Below are 24,352 nucleotides of genomic sequence, written 5' to 3' on the forward strand. Positions count from 1 at the left end.
TTTTGTTTGACACAATTAAGAGAATTGTTTCACCGTCTGTCTCTACATTGCCATGCTGTTCTGTTGACGATTGCAACAAATTCCTTACCTATTTTAATGATAAGTTAACAGCTATTAGGTCTGGCATTCAGCCTGGGATTTGTTCATCTACATGTAGCTCCTCTCAATCTCCTACTGTTCTGGACTCTTTCCAGCCTATCAGCCTTCAAGACCTGATGGACTTAATTAACAAAACAAAGCCATCATCTTGCCTTCTGGATATAATACCATCCTCTCTATTTAAGAAAGTTCTGCTAATTATTGGCCCTGCAGTAACTTCTATTGTCAATTCCTCATTGTCTACAGGAATTGTCCCTTCCTATTTTAAACATGCCACTATGCAGGCTATATTAAAGAAACCAAACTTAGATCCAGCTTTGCCCATGACCTACAGGCCCATATCAAAACTGCCTTTCCTGTCCAAAATGTTAGAGAAAGTGGTGGCGAACCAACTTACTGCTGCACTGGAGAGGCACAACATGTACGACAAGTTCCAGTCTGGGTTTCGCAGACAACACTCTACTGAAACTGCTCTCCTGAGGGTTTCAAATGACATTCTCATGTGTTCTGATGCAGGTGACTGCTCTGTGCTAGTTCTTCTGGACCTCAGTTCTGCATTCGACACTGTAGACCATAACATCCTGATTAAGAGGCTACGTGATTGGGTGGGCATATCTGGCATAGCGTTAGACTGGTTCATGTCTTACCTCAATGACAGAAGTTTTAATGTCTCTGTGGGTGATTCTGTGTCTGTTACCTCTCCATTGTCTTGTGGTACCGCAGGGCTCGGTTCTGGGGCCTCTGTTATTTTCCCTTTATCTGTTACCTTTGGGACCGATTATAAAAAGTTATAATGTGTCCTATCATTTATATGCAGATGATATCCAACTCCATCTGTCATTCAAACCCAGCGAGGCCTTCACAGCAACTAGGCTCCTGGACTGTGTCAATGCCATCAGAGACTGGACGGCAGAAAACTGCCTACAACTCAACGACTCTAAAACGGAGGTCCTAGTTATTGCTCCAGATGAGTTTGTCCCCATGATCAGGCAGAGTATTGGTCCACTCTCCTCTGCTGCCCATTGCAACCTGCGCAATCTACACTTCACAATTCTCACCATCACCTACAGAGCACTTCACGGTCAGGCTCCTACTTATATAGCTGATCTACTTCACCCATATTCACCCGCCCGCACCCTCAGGTCAAACGCTCTAGGTCTTCTGTCTGTCCCACGCACACGATTTAAGACCCGTGGTGACCGAGCCTTTGAGGCAGTGGTGCCGAGGCTCTGGAATGCTCTGCCTGCAACTCTACGCCTCGCAGATACTGTGAATACTTTTAAAAAACAGCTCAAATCCCACCTTTTTAGGCTGGCGTTTGAGTAAAAACCCATGTCCTACACCTGCTCTTAAAATATGTTTTAATTTTTATTATTTTATTTTTTATTTTTCATTTTATTTTATTCTGTGTATGTAATTTATTGACCCTAGGGTCACATTGTGTTTTTTATGCTTTTAAATTTCTGCTGTTAAGCACTTTGTGATGTTATGTCTGTGAAAAGCGCTCTATAAATAAATTTCATTCATTCATAAATAGAGCTGGATATCATTTTTAAAAACACCTCTCACCTGGCATTGATGAATACATTTCACTATATTGTAGGTTTGTGCTCAGTGACTGCATCTGCACAGCTTCTCGAAGGGGTTAAATATGAGAAGCTGATGTGACACACAAAGACATACCTCTCTAAGGCGCCCATATGTGAGAAAGCTATTCATGGCCAAAAAACCTCTTCCTGATATATAGTGTGCCACTGTGTCCTTTGTGTGGGAGGTGTGCGTCAGGCTATCTGTGCTGCTGATCAGCGGTTGCTGTGTGATACACTCGCTGGGCTCTAGGTTACTGCGAGATTGTCTTGAGGGGAACTCCTCGTCTGCGTTGGTCATAATCCTGAACTCGAGGCTCAAAGGCCTCCCCACCTACCGCTTGATTTCCTTTGATGAAAATGTTTATTACTTCATTGATTGATTTCTTTCTCTCTTTTTCAGTTGTACGAATTGGATGATGGTGAAAAGCGCAAAGAGTTTCTCGATGACCTTTTCAGTTTCATGCAGAAACGGGGTAAGTGCTTTCCACTTCAGTACAAGAATACGCTTCCTCCCTTACAGAAACCTCTTGATGAGAATTCTACCTTTAAGAGTCTAACATCACCATCAATCAATCATTAATAACTACATGCATCTGGACGCCATTGGAAGGCTGGGTATCGGTACGCAATACCTTTTACGTAGGGGTCCAACGGATCATAGAACTCATGGTTTGGATCAACACAAAATAGAAAAATGTGAAATCGTCTCTTTCAAACTACTGGATTTATTCAAGTTTCTCACCAAAACTACATTTTACAAGATTCCATTTGAACACATTATGGTAACATTTTAATTTACATTCGCTGAATAATCTTTTTCAGTGAACAGAGCCTGAACGCATCATAATGTGTTTAAACAGAACGTTGTGATTGGAGTAGATGCGGTGGCGATGGCATTTTACACATCTGAATGCTTCCATTCACGTCCTGGGTATCGAGTGAAGTACTATATGGGTGTATCACTTTATTCAATTATTCAATCTTTATATGCTCCCGCTTGGACAAATCATTTATGACAATAACATTTCTTATCATAGCTATGCTGATGATACCTGAATGTACCTGGCCCTCTCACCTTAGGACTTCCTCTGTTGATGCACTGAATGAACAGCTAGATGTCTCGACATTCTCTTCAGCTGAATAAGGACAAAACTGAAATCATTGTATTTGGGAAAAATGAAGAGACTTAAGGCACATAAAGGACTTAGTACAAAGGACACCGTTAAAAACCTTTGATGTCTTCATTGATCGCCATCTCAGTTTTAAAAGGCTTATGAAGCAATAACTAGATCCGCTTTTTAACATTTCAAAAACACAGCCAAACTTAGAGGTCTTATGTCAAACACTCGTTGGTACTTGTATTTCCAGCGGGTTAATGACTGTAATGCTCTTTTCACAGGCCTTCCTAAATGTCTCCAAAACTAGGCAAGTTTCCTCCTCACAATGTGACCAATTGTCTTCTTTCATTGGCCACGTACATGTGTGATGGTGTGTTTCCCAACATGAGGATTCTGCCAGCAGCAGCTGTTTCTTTCTGTTGGGGAAATAGATCCGTGTTTAGACCCTCCCATAATATGAGGAAGTTAACCACCCACCAGAGAATAAGAGGCACTACCAGTTACAATCTCCTGTGCACAATGATTTACACGTCTGCAAATGGGTTTGACTTCACCTGCCCGACCTCCACTTACAATGCAATCAAATAGGATTTTTTTTGTGTAGTCATTTTAGTTTATTTTGGGGAAGAGTCAACATTTACCTGATGAACATGATTCTACTGATAATGAACTGCTGAGAACACAACATTCTAAAAAACCTCCTGCTTTCACACTTCTACATGTGAACCTTTTGTTCCAGTATGTTCTGTATGTTTGTGGTAAACATTCATGATTCTTCATCATATTCTAATATTTACTACACAACATACTATTAACAATATTGTTTTCACTTCATTTGAATAGTTACATTGTGTGTGTGTCTCTAGCTCGCTACAAGCTGCACTCTACACTTCATGTAACTGAATGTGTTTCAGTTTAAAAAGACACAGATCTTTGACCTTTGACCTTTGACACATTACTGTGTGAAGGTCGTGAGAATATCCCCAAAACCTTAAGTTTTCTGACTATCTGACCACAGTCCAGCTGTGTGCTGTGACAGCCGTCGGAAAGCCCACGTTGATGAAGTAATGATGTAGTTGGGTGGTCACTTGGGTTTAGAGACAGTATGGATTGTTGTTGGAGCGTTCAATTAGAGATTGATTTTGGACTTAGTGTAGGAGACATTGTCAGTGCCGAGCAGATCAGCAGCAGCCTATCTCCACCGCTCGCCTCTGACAACTGTGATCAGAGTGGACTGCTCCAAATATCCCAATCGATGTTTCTTGAAAACATCACTGTCATTCTGCACTGACAAAGAAATGTCAGCCAGGCTGGCTGGCTAAGCATTGAAAGGTGTCAAAAACGCAGCCAGGCTCCTTTAACGTTGTTGATGTGTTGGCTGGATAACTCCAGACTACAATAATACAAGAGGTCTGGGCTTTCCTCCTGGAGCTGGCTGTCATAGTATGTCTTGGTCAGCATGGAGCTTAAGATATAGATGTCAAGTTTTTGCATTTTGGACACAAGCTCATGTTCACACTGCACAAACTTTCCTTACTATGTTTGTTCCTACCTTTATAATTCACTGTATTATTTTTGGCAAGGTTTTTTTTGGGTCTTCAGGATTGTGAGAAGTGAGACCAACAAGTCTTCCAAACTTAAGACATTTTATCTGCACGGCCTTCCAAAATGACACATATGGTTTTCTTGAGGATAAGAGGTGATGGACCTCCTCCCTGTAGGCCGACTCATCGTTGTTGTTGAGGTCAAGCACAGTTGTGTCGTCTGCAAACTTGGTAATGGTATTGGAACCACGTACAGGCGTGCAGTCGATGGCAAAGAGGGAGGAGAGGACCTAGCACACAGCCCTGTGGGACACCAGTGTTCAGGGTGAGGGTTGAGGAGGTGTGCTTCTCTAATACAGTGTTTTTCAACCTTTTCTGAGCCGCGGTACATTTTTTACATCAAACACCAACAACCAAACAAGTTACAAAATGACACCTTGTAGTATAATACAGCATATATGCTGATACTTTAATTACTCTCAATTAGTTGATCCTTACTCAGTGTGAAGCCTGGGTCTGTTTCCATGAAAGTGAAAGATAACTTTCGCTGTATTGCCTCGAGCTCACCATTTTTTCTTTCTTTTGACCACCACTCTTACTCGGCTTTTCATCTGGGTTGCAATGTTGTCCAGGGCCCAGTTCAGAGTCTGCATTTTTCCTTTTCAAATATTTCTCCATCGCTGTTCGTCTTGTCACCTCAACCTCTCCCGTGCGTGATTTAGTTTTACTGTTTCAAATGAACACGGTCATTATTGCGCTACCTACTGCCACCCACTGGCATGGAAGAGTATTTATTACTTAGCCAGACACTATATTGCAGCTCAGACGCTCAACAATCGCAAATTATTTGCAGCAACTAAATAATATTTTTTGGAACCGATTTAGTGAAATTGAACATTTTCCACAGTGGTTGACAATCACTGCTCTAATATACTGGTGTCTGTTGGTGAAGAAGTCCAGTATCTAGTAGCTGAGGGATATGTTGATGCCAGTCTAAGACACCTGTATTATCTTCCCTCCTTTGGTCCTTGTGTTATAAATGCTAGCAGCCAGGTGGTGAAAACCATGCAAATCTGTCCGTCCAACAGAGAGGAACTGCTGATCAGAATGAATAATTGATGTATAGTTGTGCCACGGTAACCTGGTTGTGGGCGACTTGCATGATAAGTTTAGTATATAGACTAATAGCCAATGGTTTGTTTCCTCAAACAAGACAGAACCCATTGTTATTCCAAGTACGATACACACATCCTTGTCTACCAGGTGAAAATGAAATTGTCTGATCAGATTTTCATTGGTCTGTTATTGGCTTCCTGGATTTAAAGGTGGATCCCAACTTGACATCAAACTAACGCACCAGATGGTTTGTTACACAGAAATATCCGAAAAGCCGTCATTGAAAATTGTTTGAAAGAGGACAGGCACTTTAAAAAATAGTTGGTAGGTGATTGGATGAACCATCTGTCAATCAAAGTCCTGAAGAAGCCGGTCGGGACGAGAGCGAAAACATCTCCTCCATTGAGAAAAGACTTCAGAGTCGTTCTTTGCTCTTATTTCAATGAAGACATAATCTACAGCTCTGATTTAACTGATGCTATTGCAGCATCTATGCTGTTTAGAATGAACAGTCACTGCTCAGTGTCCTCACACCCATAGCTGCCAATTACTTCTCACAGGACCCTGGTTGATCTGGACTACTGTGGTTCGGACACAATCAAATTACTTGACAAGATGGATTATCATGTGTGATCCTGTGATATCGCGGGAATCCAGCTGCAGTGCAAGAAAAACTTGACAGTCCTCCAGGCCTGAAAGAGCTGGTCCCAGAGTGACCCTTGCAATGGGATCGCACAGCCGCGACGCCAAATCGGGTCAGGGGCGTAAAGTGGGGAGGGCAATGGCCCCTTCCCCACTTCCTACCCGGCGCCCATGCTCGGACCACAGTCACCTTTGAACCCGGCCTTCATTTGGTTCTCAACTAAACATCGGTCAAGTTTCTTGACAGCATCTTGTACAGTTTTAACGCTATCATGCTGCCAATTCTGTCCACAGACAAACAGACAGATGGCAAAGTACTCAAACTGGCTTCTGTGGTAGTTCTGTACTGTAGATGTATCAGGACCATATATCGCCATAGTTAGGAAGTGAAAACAATAGCAGCCACACGCTGCCGTGGCTGCTAATCATCTCATCGGTCACAATCTCCAACATTGAACTGATCGGATCTCCTTTCTGAGCAACCATGTCAGAACACAGCTTGTGTTACTTATCATGATTGATTGATTTATGTTGCTAATTAATTGAAGGTTTTGAACTTAGTATAAATGTGAGTCTGCATATGAATCCAGAATCTGTTTAAATAGATTATCCTCTCCCTGTCTGGCATTGTTGAAGGATGCACCGATCCAATCACTCAGGTTGGTATCGGTACCAATACAGACCTGATGAAGAATATCAGGCCCGACTTGATCTTTCAAAAGTAATTATGAAATGTAGTGTTTTCACTATACCTGGACTCACGTTACCTTACATGAAAATGAATCCAATGAGTGAGGTATGAAAATATAATACGTGGAGAAAAGATGGAGTTGGCATCGCATCAGTAAAAATGTTGAATTCATGAGCAACACAACCCTCAGTACACTCAGGGGTTTGGCTTCAGTCTTCAGCTTTGTTTCATGGCGCAGACAGCTGTGGTAGCGACGCGGCGCAGTATTTCTCTTGTCAGGGAAACATTAACGGCTTGAAACATGCAGCAGATGGTTCTGAACACCTTTGTGACGGTTCTTCAGTGTTGGAAGCCGAGACATGAGAGATTCCATCAACAGTAGAGCAGACAATGGCTGTGATGGCCTCCTTTGTGTGTTGATAAATACCCAGGGTGATTTACTGTGGTTATTAATTGATTATTATCTCTGAGGACTACCATCAGCACTTTCTCAAATAAGTCAACTTTTGTCCCCCACCTGATTGCTTAAGAATACTCTGTGGCAGAAGAAAAGGCTACTTGAGAGTTACCTTAAGAAATGTCAGAGTCTTCGATCGGCGTGACACTAAATATTCCTCTTAACTCTGCTGCTGCTTCCTGCTTTCTGTTGTTATTTTGATGTTCTTTAGTGGAGTCTTTACACAGCTAGCACAGGTTGCAACCGCTCAAGTCTGTGTTCATTTAATTATGTATTATCTTATGTTTCCACACATTGTCTTTAAGCAATGTTCTTGTACAGCTGCTTGTGCTCTGGTTACAGTAGACATATGAGTACTTTGGTTAAATGGATAATACGTTACATTCTTCAGGAGCAAAGTGTGTCTTGTTATCGGTATTGATAATAACAGAAACAGAAACATGCTACCCACTGTGAGTTATGTACAGAGCTGTTTCTAGGTAGAATAAATAGTGGGGCAACAACTTCTTTGGACAGATGAAATCAGAAAATTACACACTTTTTCAATTTGACACAATGCACAGTTTATCACAGCTGATAATACCACTTGGCACATATCTGTTTCTCTAAACTCCTTGTTATGCTGCTCAGTTAAAAGTAGGAAAGTCAATAATTACCTTTTAACCGTTAACCGGCAATAATCATTTTCACCAATTAATGCTATTAACATGTTTTATTGGCGGTGTACACTACCCACAATCCTGTGTAACTGCAATGTCTCTGATTGGTGCAGCTCATTGTTTACAGCACCCACACATGGCGAGTGAGGTACATGTTTCCAGAGAAAGCTCGGCGCATGTGCAATGGTTTATGGGATGAGAAGTTCTCAAGTAGTTCAAGGTATTTTTGGGCTCCAAATTCAATGTTTTCTGTTCACCATTCATCTTGTAGTTGGTTTACTTAGTCCCATGCTTAACGATCTCCTTAAACGTTAATGCAGTGAATTAATTCACTTCCAGAACTTGAGCTGTTCAAAAAGTGGTCAGTCTCTGTTGAACTCTATGACCAACTACTAGAGATGCACCAACCTACCTCTTTAGGTCCCGATACCGGATACGAAGTACCGATCGGATACCAGTGTTGAAATGAATCAACTGTACACACATTGTGTGTAAGTCTTGAGCCTTGACTTAAACGTTGCTTTCCTCACTTTGTAAAACGAAATGCAACAAATAAATACATACATATAACTGTACTGAAGTGTCATCTATCGAAATAACGGTACCAGATACCTGATCGGCATGTTGTCACTCATCAACATTTCATACAACGATTGGTACTGAACAAGGGAAACATGATAGCTGCTAACCCACCATCACTTTGACATATAAGATGTATCGGGCTCTGATATATACACAATGATAAATCCATTATTGGTTTGGGTGTTTTCATGGGATTTGTTGACCAGAAGAAATACGGTGATGACCGACGGTGCGTGTGTTCCACCCTCCTCCTCCTCCTCGTCTTCATTTCCACAGGTGAACAGAGGTAGATAAACAGTCGGTTTCCCCCGTGACGCTGCATTAATCGTTCATTTCATGGGTTAAAAGAGTAAAGTCAATGAGGAGGAGAAAATCTCATCCCATTATTGGCTCGGAGGTGCAAAGTGAGCGCTTCAGCGATGAAGCCAAGCATAAAGATGATTACTGCACTACCACAGCCCCTGATGTTCCACATTGGTCCAATTACAAACTGCTTGCTCCTTGCAGCTGAGGGATTAACGGAAGACGACTGTTAGACTCCGAGCAAAGTGGATTTCTTCCACCTTGTCCACCATTGCTCATTGTCATAATGATACATGGCCTGATGGGATAGTTTGTGCTGACAAAAGGCCTCCATCCTCACTCTTTTATTCCTTATATCTCTTTCAGGGAATCAGAGAGCCAAATACATCACCCTCGGTATTGAAAGCACATAAATCTTGTTTTAAGAGGCTTGTCTCTCCTCAGATTCTGTCAGACAAAGGCTGAGGCTTGTATTTATTGCCTCAATCCTTGTTTGGTTGGCTATTGTGTCTTCAACAAAATAATAGTTTTACAGATCAGCACGGACGCACATTATAATCAGCGGTCATAAAGATCAAGCTGAAGCAGCAGCGTGGAGGCTGAGGATCTCTTGTGCTGGTTCTGTTTTCTATCACACAAAGTGCTGTAGAACTCCGTTCTCCATGAACTGCATTTCATATGTACGCTACCAAAACCACAAATGTTGTTTTTCAAACCACATTAAAAGTGTGTGTTCTGGGGGTTTGTTTCTTTCCTTTTCACAAGCAAACAAGACAAATATATTTGTTAAATACAATTTTTAGCTAAAGTCTGGCTCAGTGTGAAGTTAAGGTACTTTTAGTTTATATGATTACAATTTTAGTTGAGCACCAAATTCACGAGAGATACAGTGAGGTGAATAAATGTACATTATAAAGACAACAAAAACACCTTGGCTAAATCCCGCCCCTCAAACGCAGACTGGCAAATCACAGCGTAGCTCCGGTCAGCTCTGACCAGGGTCCTTCAGCTATCCGGCTCTGCTCCATAGACTCCCATGCATCCGTAGTTCACATTGACTGTGATTTTAATTGGGATGCTTATTCTGGCGATAAAAAAAAAAAAAAAAGACGTAAAACAAAATGTGCCAACAGGAAGAATGTGACCGGTGTGTTGCCTTGGTAGCTACTTTGTGATAGTGAGCTGTTACTCAAAGCCTCCTTGCACTTTATAATGCATCACTTTAAGCCAATAATGTACTTTGAACGGTAGAGTTATATAAACATTGACAGTACTGTATACAACATGTTCATTTCTGCTGTACGCTCGGGTATTTTAACACGGGGGTCTATTGAACTTTAACCATACTCATCGTGACGTCATCCATTGGTTTATGGACTGATGTTATGAAGCCTCATGTTTGGCATTTTGACTGCCACCATCTTGGATTATGGCCATCTTGACCATAATGTACTAAATGAACATCATGCTGTATTGAAGAAGACTTGAAACTAGAGATTGAGACCATAAACTCATGTTTACAATGTTTACTGAGGTAATAAATCAAGAGAGAAGTAGAGTCATTTTCTCATAGACTTCTATACAACCAGAGGAGTCGCCCCCTGGTGGACACTAGAGAGAATGCAGCTTTAACACATGAAGCTTTGACCGGAGGTTGCCTCCTGGGATTGACTCCCTTTTGGATCCAGCCTCAGGTGGCCAGTTAAGGGACTGCAGGGCCACTTTGGACTAAAAGCTGGTGTTGTGTATATGTAGGAGGTTATTGTCAGGGTTTCACCTTGACTTTCTTAATGTGGAAAAAAAGAAACACAGCATTTACTTGTACAGCTCGTAACAAAAAGATTGCAAAATATTGTCATATGATAAGTAGAACTTTCTCACTAGATCAGATGTGTTCTGTTGAGCTTTGTCTCCCTGTCATGTCTTTGGACCGACTCATAAACCTCATGTTTGTGAAGGTTCATTCATTACCTTCTTTTTGTCTCAAATCAAGCCTCTCCTGCACTTTCCTCAGCAAAGAGCGCCGTTGAGGCGCTGCAGCTTCACATTGTGTAGAGAGGGGGAACATCAATCTCCTGTTTTAATAGTGTCTCATCTGTCCACATGCCAGCGCCGCGAAATGAAGCAGTAATTACTGGCCTTAATTGATGTGGTTTTACCACCTCAGACGATACTTCAGAGACCCCCCCCCCCCCCCCCCCCCCTCCCCTGCACACTGTATGGGCCCCGCTGCTGTTGTTTGCACTATATTTCTGCAGCTATCGATCGCTATTATGGTAAATCCGATGGGCACAATGGAACTCTATCAGCAGAATGCAGGTTAATTATCTCAGGGTCAACCACTTTGGAATCCTCACAAAGAGCCGGCCGTTCTCTCTTTATTGCCCGACATTAAATTGCAAATGAAAATGATTGTCTGACTCCCTTTATTTTGTTAATAAGGGGGCGGACTCATTAATCAAACATTACCTCCCGTTTGTCCCCCGACAGTATTTGTGGGTTTTAAACCGGTCCAGTTGTTATTCACCTCTGACTTTATTTAATGGCTGATATGTATATTTTGTGATCGTTTGTTTTCTTACATAATTAAGATGTAATTTGCCGTGTCATAAAAATAACACATTTACAATCAATGAGGCTGCTGCCATTGGACGAGACATTTCTAACTTTTTCCTCTCACTCTCTTTGAAGTTATATTTCCTGCCGTTAACAGAGCTGTCAGATATTTGACTGGCTTGAGATAAATTGGCCTTATAAGACGCCGCAGCAGCCCATCGACGGGAGGAACCACAGTTAATGGGATTGATTGCGGATATTGTGTTTGCTCTCTGCAGGGACTCCGGTGAATCGGATTCCTATCATGGCCAAGCAGGTGTTGGATCTCTACATGCTCTACAAGCTCGTCACGGAAAAGGGCGGCTTAGTGGAGGTCATCAATAAGAAAATATGGCGCGAGATCACCAAAGGCCTTAACCTCCCTACCTCCATCACCAGTGCAGCTTTCACTCTCCGAACGCAGTGAGTACGAGCACAGCCTGATAACCTGCACTCACACTCCTCCTCCTCACACCGGCCGGCCACAAGCGCTCCATGAGTGGTTCTTTTTGGTGGTCTGTACGTGGTCTGTACGTGCCCAGGTGGGTGGAAAGCACAGTCATCTTCACTTCCTGCAGCGGCGGTGTGATTCATAGTAATTATCGTCTTATAGACGGCTTGGCATTAAATCTGGAGTCTCAGCATCTGCACATGATTTCTCACCTCACAGTCCCGACATTATTGTTATGTTATTCTTTAGTAAGGAACATATTAACCTTGTGTCTTCTGATATAAACCTTTCTGGAACTTAAGGAATCGGTTTAGTTTATGTGCCTGAAGGACTGAAGAACCGTGTAAACCAGGGGTCTCAAACTCAAGGCCTTGAGTTTAAAAAAATTTTAAAAATAAAAAATAAATTAAAGTTAGACTTGATAATAAAAATGTCCCCATAGTCGAAATTAGATAGATAGAAAGTCATAATTCTGAGATAGAAAGTCAAAATGATGAGATACTTAAACAGTCATAAGCAGCTCTTTGGCTGGTTACTGTACATGTGACATGTAAATGTATTGTGAGTACATTGAAGACTACTTTAAACGTGTCTTTACAACACATGAAATACTTCACGTGGGATTGTACAAACGCACCCTTGAAAGGATTTTAAGCATTGAACAAAGTTATTGTAATAACTTGTTTGATATTTGTCTTTGATATTGTCTTAAATATTTTGATCTTTGATAGAGTAATGTGGGTTTCTTAACCCTAAATTAAAAGGATTTAAGTTATAATTACAGAAATGTGCTTAAATATATTTTTACATTTATATAACTGCATGTACAATATTTTAACACTTGAATAAACAATAATCAAATGCAGAGACAGTTATTTACCAATATGTTAGGAGTAGTTACATTTACAACCGGCCCTTTGAGGGAAACCGTGATGCTGATGTGGCCCAGAGTGAAGATGAGTTTGAGACCCCTGGTGTAGACCCTTCAGATGACTTGAGGGGACTCTTCAGCCAAACACATGATCAGCTTTGACATTGTGTGCTATTTAGCTTCCATGTCAAGTCTTCTTTCAGACTACGGGAAAGAAAATATCCAAACTACACATCTAGCCGTTTATTTTACTACTTTGTCTGTTTGTGTAGATTTCTCCTAAATTTACCAAAAGTGCCTCATTTGCATATTTAAACATGCCATTTCAGAAAACTTGTAATACAAAAAATAATTGTCTTAATGTAAGTAATCAACTGGTGAGGTTTCATGGGGATAACTATTAGTTCATTTTTTGACCCTATTGACTTCTCTAAGGCTGTTTTCTCTCAGTGCTTTATGATTTATGGATATTAAGATATATCTAAGATCCCCTCTGGAGAAACCTTCACTCTAATACGTCAACTAAATGAAACTAGAATTTTAAACCTGGCTTCTTCCAATGTTCAGATCTCGGTTATGGAAATTCATGCAAATGATGACATATTTAGTGATAAGATAACGAAGCTACTGAAGTAACGTCCGGAGTTATTTTAACCAAAACCTCACCAAGTGGTTTCCTGTGAAGACAGAAGTCTATATTGAAGAGACTGTATGTTAAAACTGACATGTGTTGCTGGACTTTCACAGGAGACGCACGAAAAGAAGAAGAATAACATTTCTGTGTGATATCATAGAGTCACGTGCACTGTGGTCCATAGAATCACGTGCACTGTGGTCCATAGAGTCACGTGCACTGTGGTCCATAGAGTCACGTGCACTGTGGTCCATAGAGTCACGTGCACTGTGGTCCATAGAGTCACGTGCACTGTGGTCCATGACTCCATGTCACCGTGTCCAGATGAGCAGCACATGCAGCACATCAGTGATCACACCTCATGAGGAGACGGAGCTTACTGATATGAGTTCTGGTTATAGAGGATGCTGTGTTGGTCGTGACTTTGCATTATTGTGTGTGTGTGTGTGTGTGTGTGTGTGTGTGTGTGTGTGTGTGTGTGTGTGTGTGTGTGTGTGACAGGACTAGGAGGACAGGCAGACAGAGCTTTTCCTCACAGCACAAATGTGTCTGAATTCAGCAAATACTCAAATGTTCAGCAGTGGAGACAAACTGATTCGGACTTCTAGAGGCTTCTTTGTGTTAGTTTCACTTTCCATCACACTTTGGATGAAATGATTTTAAAGGGGCAGCGGGTCCGTGTTGGTGTTCTCGTCTTTCACCGTCCCATTGCAATGCTCCTCTCTGCGTCCGCAGTCTTTAGTTGTAAAAGCATTAAGGAATCCGCTGACTGGAGGAAGCTCAGATGATGCACAGAGCGCCGTGCTGCACATCCTATCTGGGATAAAAGGGTGCAGACATGCCGTTAGAAGCCCTGAGGCTTTGGCTGAGGATGTGGACAGAGGAACTATGTCATGTTCTTATCATTTGTAACTTGTGCTCAGTGCTTGAAACCAAAATAATTCAAATGGAATTAAAACCGTTAAATTTTTTCAGGTAAACCCAAGAAATGATTTCACAGACATTGTTTGAATGGTCATTCAAGGACTGTTCTTTTCAACCTTGCTTGATTGACAATATGAGACAAAGAGCCTGGTAAATCGTTGCTGTCTTCCTCCCCGCAGGTACATGAAGTACCTCTACCCATACGAATGTGAAAAGCGGGGACTGAGCTCCCCCGGTGAGCTTCAGGCAGCTATCGACAGCAACCGGCGGGAAGGCCGCCGGCAGAGCTACGGCTCCGCCATCTTCAACTACTCTCCCGTGGGCCCCCCCTCCCTCCTGTCCTCACCAAAGATGCACATGTCCCACCTATCCATGCCCACTCACAACAGTGGCCACATCTCCCAGGTGCCTGTGATCAAGAAAGGTAACGTACGACTCCACGAGACATGAGACATGACAGAATAGATCAACACAATACTCACCACTCCGCTGCTCAACAAAGGTTCTGTTTTCATTCAATCATTGATTGAAGCTGGTTCTACTTTCAGGAGAGTTAAGACACTTTCTAAGAAACTCTACACGCAGATATTTCACATTGAAAGATATTTCACATGGATGAATTGGTATTTTGCCCCCTTTTCCTGGTCGGCTTCTAATGGTAGACTGTGTTTAAGAAGTGGAGTCACTGTGAGCTCGTCCACTGGTTTGTGGAATACGGTGTTGGCTTTTGACCTTTTGGCCGTCGCCATCTTGGTTTTTTGCAACCAGACATGCAAAAAGGTCCCACTGCCTCTCCTACAACTGAGCAAGACACACAGACCTTTTGGTTATTTTGTGTCTCTTTGTAGTCGTTTTGCATTTATTTGTAGTAGTTTTGTGTCTATGAAGTCATTTTTAATCTCTTTGTTGTCGTTTGCATCTCTATGATGTAGTTTTGAGTCTCTTTGTAGGTGTTTTGTGTCTCTTTGTAGGTGTTTTGTGTGTCTTTGTAGTTGTTTGAGTCTCTTTTTAGTTGTTTTTCCCTCATTGTGGTCATTTTCTGTCTCTTTGTAGTCGTTTTATGTATCTTGGTAGTTGCTTTGGTCTCTCTATCTTCTTTTACAATGTTTACTGAGGTAATAAATCAAGTGAGAAGTAGAGTCATTTTCTCATAGACTTCTATACAACCAGAGGAGTCATGAAGATGATGGCCATTAGAAAGAATGTTTAAGTCACTTCTGCAGCGGCTTCATTTTTGTCCGTTGGCTTTCAATCCTTCAAAGAGTTGAGTTTGGTTGACAGCATCTAAACAAGTACAAGTGAGTAGAGATACTTGTTGAAGAACAGTAGATCTGTTGAGAAGAAGAAAGTGCAGCAGCAGCAGAGTGACAAACATGTCATGGCTCTCTTAACGCACTGATGGAATAACACTGTGTTAATATACTTTTTACTGAGTTCACTGTGACATTATTTGCTATTTTTTGAAAATTGGCCTTTATTTTAGAGTTGATGTGCTGGACACTCCTAGAGGACAATAAGAACATGTGTATGAACCAACTCTTCAACAGGAAACCATCCTACAAACAGTAACCTGGTGCATCAGCATCAGAATCACAATCAGCTTTAGTGGAATCACAAATGAACCGAGCGTGCACGGTGTGAGGAGATGAGTGAATTCATGCTATGATGCAAACATCCCAAATAAACTGAATCTGTTTCTGTCTCTGGAAGATGATTCATTTCCTCCTCACCAACGCTGTCAAAGGTTCCTCACGATGTATTACAGAGATTATTGCGTGATTGTTTCCCGGCTACTTAAGAAGAAGTCAGCGTGTTCACATGTCAGAAATATATGTCACAATAGCTCTTCATTCATACTCATGCAACCTGCGGGTAGTACGGTCACTTCCCCTGAAGAGGAAGCAACTTGCAGGACTTCCTCATATCTTCCAACACCACGAAGAGCCTGGGAGCACTCTGATGACGGGAAGAACAAATAGCAGCGCACGAATCTGTGTGGCGTGCCACGGAGACATCAGACATGTGTAGAGAACAGTTCTGTGTTAAACACACCAGCCTATAATAAACCATATTCACCCCACGTGCTAACCTGCAGATCAGCATGTCAGCTGCATCTCTGCTCAGTTTTCAACAGGCAGTTCAGTTCACTTCCTTTTACGAGGTTATTATTGTGCTTCCATGAGCAAACGCTGTGGATGGTACCCCTCCATATATATATATATATATATACACATATACACATATATATATATATATGTATATGTGTGTATATATATATATATATATATATATGTATATATATATATATATATATATATATATATATATATATATATGTATATATATGTATATGTGTGTATATATATATATATATATATATATATACACATATACACATATATATATATATATGTGTATATATGTGTATATGTGTATATATATATATATATATACACACATATACATATATATATATATACACACATATACATATATATATATATACACACATATACATATATATATATATATATATATATATATATATATATATATACACATATACATATATATACATATATATATATATACATATATATACACATATACATATATATATACATATATATATATATATATATACATATATATACATATATATATATATATATACACACATATACATATATATATACATATATATATATATATATATACATATATACATATATATACATATATATATATATACATATATACACACATATACATATATATATACATATATATATATATATATATACATATATATACATATATATATATATATATATACACACATATACATATATATATATATATATATATATATATATATATATATATATACACACATATACATATATATACATATATATATATATACATATATATACATATATATATATATATATCATGCCCAGAGAAAAGAATGTTAGTAACATTTCATTCAATTAGCAAAAATAATCAACTTGATGATAAATAATGGTCCGTTTATGTGATTGCAACACAAATATGGAACGCTGAACAAAGGAAGAGAGCGTCCGTTATGAGATGCTCGTCCCAGCAACTCTGTTTTAAAAATAAAAGTTAGCCTTTGAAAACTCATGAGAATGAAATGAATGAAAATGTCTGAGACATGCATTATGATGATAGAGACGTCGATTTGACATATTCACAGAAACGAGTGCATTTCAATGAGAGCAAAGACAACATAGTGAATGTGAAAGCTTACTGATAAGTATTATCTATATTCTCAGACTGTCACACGCAACCTACTTCTGACAGCATGCAGACGTGTTTAGAGACAGATATCACCTCCTTAATAGTCTTTTTCTCCCCAGAAGAGACCCTCTTGGGCAGCTGCCTGCCCAGCCGGGGGGCCCTCTCCATGTCGCCCAGCGGCCACCACGCGGCGGCCGTGGCGGCCCAGGCGGCGGCCCTGGAACAGCTCCGAGAGAAGCTGGAGAGCGGCGAACCGCCAGAGAAGAAGATGATGACGGTGGCGGAGGAGCAGCAGAGGATCATGCAGCATGCCCTGCAGCAGAACCTGCTGGCGATGGCCACCCAGCTGCCCCTCAACATCAAACTCAACAACAGAGGTGAGACGCTCACAGGGGGCTAGAGTACACCGAGCTCTGTGGAGAAAGCCCTCTGGAGGAAGTCACAGGAAGTCTGGACCATCTCTTCACTTCATTTAGATCCCATGAAATGTGACTTGTGTGTAACTGTAGAATGTTAACTTGGAGCTACCTTTGAGTGTGCACAGCTCTGGCTAAGCTTGAAATAGCCGACATTAAATCAGAGGCTGAAGAAAATGAAACAACTGAAGCAGAATATTCAGGTTTGAAGCTCAGTATGCTAATGTAGCATGTAGCATGTGTTCTGTCTGTTGGTTCCTCTGCATATAGCTAAATGGGTAAAAATACTTTTCTCTATGCTATGCTATGCTATGCTATGCTACTGTATCATCTGTGTTCCCTTTCTTATAGGTTAGATAATTTATGTGCAACACAATGTTTATTTCTACACAGTCAAGAGATTCAATATTTTGATTATTGGCAACAAATGTCATGAAAAGACCAAAACCAACAATGAACGTATCTAACTTGGATAAAGAGATAGAATGATAGAGAGAGAGAGAGAGAGAGAGAGAGAGAGAGGGATGGATAGATAGATGGATGGATGGAGAGGGATATATGGAGGGATAGATGGATGGATGCCAATAGTGCCAAATGTGTATTAATCCGCCGCTGAAAGTAGTCCCACAGGAGGAAGTAGTGCATTTGTTGGGGACTAAGGTTTGTTAAAGACTACAGTGAGCAGCTGTTCCAGGAGAGTCCTGAGCCCTTCTTTACTTTGAAAGGAAGGATATTTCTGAGTTGCGTCCACAGGAGGAGCCGGTGGGCTCACAGCTGAGAGTCACAGAGTAGTTCAGGATCTAGAGACAGACTTGTTGGGTTTGATCTGTTTTCATGGGATTTGTTCAAATCTATCTCGTCATCGTTGCACTCTCATCTTCTGACTTCACAACACTACATCTACAGATGCGTATTGCATTTTCCTTCAATGTCTTTTCTTTGCTCGTGTCACGTGCCCACATGTGTTGACGGGTCTCGCTTTAGAGTCCAAGTATCTACATTTAGATATGAAACAGTGGAGTCTGAGATGAAACCGTATTTGAAGAAACATAAATTCAGCATGAGCTGATCTGAATGTATCATTTAGTAAGCGGGCGTTACTGTAATGCTGCTCGCTGCTTCCCGTGAGATTTTAAATGACTGTGTGTCTACCTCAGTAATGACCCCCCCCCCCCAGAGAGGCTGTCTGAGATCCTGCTGTCCAACGCCTCCAACCGCTAACACGCACATAGTTCATCACATCACACGTGTAATTTGAAGGCTCAAGCCCCACAAGATAGTCATGAAGAAATAGATCCTCCGGCTCGCCATGAGTAAAAAAAAAAGAAGAAAAGCCCGTCCAGCCGAGCGCCGGCCGTGACAACGCCATAAGTCACACAGGACTTAATGATGGAGGCTTAAGGAAGAATAAGGGCCTATCTGCTCAGGTGTGATATCATTTCTGTCTGCATCACCGCCTCTCTCACATTAGTCATAATAAGCGGGCTTTGCGCTTGATACGCGATGGAAAAGAAAGGAGTGAGAATCTCTCTGGGGTTAATTCCCACGCTGGTCGTCTGGCTCTGGCCCTCACGTAACAAACACTGTCATTTAAAGATTACAACCCAAACACTGTTATTCGTCTCCACCCAGATGCACTCCTGAGACGCATCAAATCTGTGCCGAAGAGACGGCTTTCGATTCGACATTTCTGTTTATTTCCCAACCAGCAGGATTCATCTCTAACTGACATGTGCAAATGGCTGTAACATCTTTTGACAGTTCCTTTTCTCCCCAGAACTCTTTAATAAAGCTCTCCTTATCCTGTCACTCTCTGAATTATCACCAATACTCCAGCGGGCGCTCCTCCCGCTCCTTCTGTTCCCTTTCTAAATGCTCATATTGAGTTTTTCTCTCCTGACAGATGATAGACAAGAGACCGCATTGAACCTGTCTACCAACGGCATTAGCAGCATCAACATGTCAATAGAAATAAATGGAGTTGTCTACACAGGTAAATAGAGGGGCCGTTTGCTGATGTAATTGCAGGCAGGAAATTCAATAAGTTATAGCAGCGCCCTGGTGCTTAGTCCTCTGCGCAATTTGATGTCTTTGCTATAAAATCCATGGTAATGAAGTGGCAGTCCAATAGAGTTAAAAAAGTTAAATATCTCAAAATTGGGCCTGTGGATTTGAGGTCGATGGGGCTTATTGTCTTATGTGCCTGCCGAGAGCGTGTGTGTGTGTGTGTGTGTGTGTGTGTGTGTGTGTGTGTGAGAGCGTAGGCAGCTTGTTTCTTGAGGTAATTACTGCCTCTCGCTTTAACATCGGCCATTCATGTCAGGGTGTACGCCTGGTGGCCGTCACATCACATCCGAGCCGGTGCTCAGCAGAGTGTTGACTTGTCTGCAGATGTCTTTATCCTCTAAACAATACCTACATCTAACAATTGTCTTCAATATAAAAGTGCAAAAGTAATTTACTGGCTTCAATTTCACTTCTACCCATTTAAATGGTTTTAGTTTGTTAGTTTTGATCTCCTGTTAAACGTATACAAAGCCAACATCGTCACGTCAAGCCGGCTTTACTTACGAAGCCATTATCACAGATTAGTCTCTCAATCTGCACGCCGTTGGACACAAAGAGAGAAACCTCAGGAGGGTGATGTCTCGAACCAGAACAGACAGACGTGCGATGGATGTCGTGTATAACCGACTCTCCCAACTCGTCAAATACCAACGCTTAGTCAGCACCAACGCACCGAGGCATCCTTTAGCATCTGCATCAGACACTTTCAACCCACTCCAATGCAAACCCGTCCACGGCATTATATGACGCTCATAGCATAAAAATCCAGTAATTCTGTTGTCTGGATAAAATAAAATCTGCAGTATTTCCTTCCACACCTCCAAAGTACAAGTCCACGTCCTGTTGACTCCGAAGAGTTCGGTTTCATTCTTCCTGTAGACCACAGACGTGCTTACAGTCTCTGGAGGTCTGCCAGAACTCATGGAACCATACTTCCATATGTAGCTCACGTGAAGTTGAAATTTCAAAAGAACTCAGGCGACATTATTTTGGGCTACAGTTATATGTATGAAACATGGAATGCTGAAGCACAGCTGAGACAGGAGTTAAGACCTGTGAGGGAGTGGGACCATCAGGGGTTAAGACCTGTGAGGGAGTGGGACCATCAGGATTTAAGACCTGTGAGGGAGTGGGACCATCAGGAGTTAAGACCTGTGAGGGAGTGGGACCATCAGGAGTTAAGACCTGTGAGGGAGTGGGACCATCAGGGGTTAAGACCTGTGAGGGAGTGGGAACATCAGGGGTTAAGACCTGTGAGGGAGTGGGACCATCAGGGGTTAAGACCTGTGAGGGAGTGGGACCATCAGGGGTTAAGACCTGTGAGGGAGTGGGACCATCAGGAGTTAAGACCTGTGAGGGAGTGGGAACATCAGGGGTTAAGACCTGTGAGGGAGTGGGACCATCAGGGGTTAAGACCTGTGAGGGAGTGGGACCATCAGGAGTTAAGACCTGTGAGGGAGTGGGACCATCAGGGGTTAAGACCTGTGAGGGAGTGGGACCATCAGGAGTTAAGACCTGTGAGGGAGTGGGAACATCAGGGGTTAAGACCTGTGAGGGAGTGGGACCATCAGGAGTTAAGACCTGTGAGGGAGTGGGACCATCAGGGGTTAAGACCTGTGAGGGAGTGGGACCATCAGGAGTTAAGACCTGTGAGGGAGTGGGACCATCAGGGGTTAAGACCTGTGAGGGAGTGGGACCATCAGGAGTTAAGACCTGTGAGGGAGTGGGACCATCAGGAGTTAAGACCTGTGAGGGAGTGGGACCATCAGGAGTTAAGACCTGTGAGGGAGTGGGACCATCAGGGGTTAAGACCTGTGAGGGAGTGGGACCATCAGGAGTTAAGACCTGTGAGGGAGTGGGACCATCAGGGGTTAAGACCTGTGAGGGAGTGGGACCATCAGGAGTTAAGACCTGTGAGGGAGTGGGACCATCAGGAGTTAAGACCTGTGAGGGAGTGGGACCATCAGGAGTTAAGACCTGTGAGGGAGTGGGACCATCAGGGGTTAAGACCTGTGAGGGAGTGGGACCATCAGGGGTTAAGACCTGTGAGGGAGTGGGACCATCAGGAGTTAAGACCTGTGAGGGAGTGGGACCATCAGGGGTTAAGACCTGTGAGGGAGTGGGACCATCAGGGGTTAAGACCTGTGAGGGAGTGGGACCATCAGGGGTTAAGACCTGTGAGGGAGTGGGACCATCAGGAGTTAAGACCTGTGAGGGAGTGGGACCATCAGGGGTTAAGACCTGTGAGGGAGTGGGACCATCAGGAGTTAAGACCTGTGAGGGAGTGGGACCATCAGGAGTTAAGACCTGTGAGGGAGTGGGACCATCAGGAGTTAAGACCTGTGAGGGAGTGGGACCATCAGGGGTTAAGACCTGTGAGGGAGTGGGACCATCAGGGGTTAAGACCTGTGAGGGAGTGGGACCATCAGGAGTTAAGACCTGTGAGGGAGTGGGACCATCAGGGGTTAAGACCTGTGAGGGAGTGGGACCATCAGGAGTTAAGACCTGTGAGGGAGTGGGACCATCAGGGGTTAAGACCTGTGAGGGAGTGGGACCATCAGGAGTTAAGACCTGTGAGGGAGTGGGACCATCAGTGGATGATCACCGTCGGGGGGTCGGGGGGGTCTAGATGTGAAAGTGGTGTGAGAAAATGTGTTGAACTGCTCTTGAGGTATTGATTATTTTGAAAAGACTGCACTTCATTACCATGAAACTGTAATATATCAGAAGCAGCTTCTGTAAGTAGGTTTTCTAACTAAACTGTATTATAGACAATAGTGGGCAGTGCTGTGATGCCGTTTGTACGGTGGCCAACAAGGGCCAAAACGCGCTTCAGCGGCCCCATAACATTTCCAAAGAGAGAAACATGCTGCAGGTTCAGAAACTATACCAATTCCAAAACAACTACGACGGGGACGTGCTGCATAAAATAGATACGATGCAAAGTCAAAAATACATGAACCTCGACATGCTTTGTGTGTTTTTCACTTTGCAATCTTTCTTGCGGCACGTTTTTGCTGTTTTGTTTTGTTGATTTTCGGACATGTTTTTGTTTTGGCATCGTCTCTGAAGCCGCAGCGAGTTTCTCCTGGTGAAAATGTTTACGGCCGTGCGTTTGCCCCTCGTCGTCCACCGTACCGGCCCTTTAAGAACTGGACCATGTGGAGTTGGAGGCTGACTTAACACTTGATGTTTTCTCCTCAGGCGTGCTGTTCGCTCGACAGTCGGCCATAGCAGTGATGACGGGACACCGCGGGCGACACGGCAACTGTCAGACTCAGGGAAAGACCAGTCCGACACAGTTCCAGCCCTCCTGCTCCTCCTCCTCTTCCACGTCCTCCTCTTCCTCACTCCACGGACACAGAAACTCCTCCCCCTGAGTTTCCTGTTCCCCCCAAACCTCCCTCCTCACCCCACCAGGGAGGAGATCCATTCTCTTCGCAAAGACACCAAGCAGACAGAGACATAATCATCAGAGAAAGCCTCCTTCAGGTTGCTCTTGAAGGAGGCTTTCTCTCCAACCACTGCATCAGATTCCTTGTAGGTCAGCTATTTACAGGCCAGATCTTTGTCCCCCTTTGTCCCCCCTCTCTTCCTGCTCAGTGTGTTTCCAGGACGTTTAACCCCTTGTGTGTCGTTCCGTGTGGAGCACTTCAAAAGCACATCAGCTCAAGGTGCGACCCGGATGAAAGCCAAACGAAGACTCCCTCTTGTGCACCATTTCAATCAGAAGACGAGGCGGCCGAGCAGCAAACCTTCAGCACGAAATGACGGCTGTTTGTTGTCTTTACGGCGGACCTTAGAAACTCACCGCTTACAGCTGATACCAAAGAAGGAAAGCGATCTATCCTGGCTCAACACATCCAGCATTGAAAGTGAGCTTCAGCACCAATGATCAAACCTGAAGATTATAGCTAGAGTACCAAGCACATCCCAAGTGGAAATCAGCATGAACTCTGTGGATACACCACGGTCTCATTTCATGTCTCATATAGCTGGCTACAAAGAGTGATGTATGTGCACATGTATGTGAGAGGGAAGAGTCTTAAGAGTGGATTTCTTTCCTGACACAGTCGGCTCAGTCCACAGACAATCAGCAACTCGTTAGCTCGCTAGCTAGCCAGCAGGCCAAAGGAACCAAGCAGATACATAGCTCTGTCCACTGGTGAACAACAGTGTGTCCCATAATATAATAATATAATATAAAACTAATGCCAAATATCATGATCACATTGAGCTGTTAAGGGCCCCTGGGGGCCACAATGGGCTGTCAGTCAGCAAGCGTTACACTGGAATGTCACCCTTGCTGTGTGTCAGACAGATTGTACTG

At 42.7% G+C, this 24,352-nt stretch overlaps 1 protein-coding gene across 1 annotated transcript in view; it reads left to right on the plus strand.

Moving 5' to 3' along the window:
• Positions 1 to 23,458, plus strand: part of arid3c (AT rich interactive domain 3C (BRIGHT-like)) — an 87,863-nt gene extending 64,405 nt beyond the window's left edge. Inside the window, exons 3-8 of the mRNA XM_076078164.1 lie at positions 2,089 to 2,161; positions 11,635 to 11,818; positions 14,455 to 14,699; positions 17,659 to 17,916; positions 19,859 to 19,948; positions 23,227 to 23,458. Coding sequence (XP_075934279.1) covers positions 2,089 to 2,161; positions 11,635 to 11,818; positions 14,455 to 14,699; positions 17,659 to 17,916; positions 19,859 to 19,948; positions 23,227 to 23,402 — 1,026 coding nt within the window. The 3' untranslated portion in view covers positions 23,403 to 23,458. The remainder of the gene's footprint in view (positions 1 to 2,088; positions 2,162 to 11,634; positions 11,819 to 14,454; positions 14,700 to 17,658; positions 17,917 to 19,858; positions 19,949 to 23,226) is intronic.
• The last annotated feature ends 894 nt before the right edge of the window (positions 23,459 to 24,352 follow it).

This window comes from Anarhichas minor, unplaced genomic scaffold (assembly GCF_050575085.1).
Source record: "Anarhichas minor isolate MPS153535 unplaced genomic scaffold, ASM5057508v1 ptg000063l, whole genome shotgun sequence".
In the NCBI taxonomy this organism is placed as follows: Eukaryota; Metazoa; Chordata; class Actinopteri; order Perciformes; family Anarhichadidae; genus Anarhichas; species Anarhichas minor.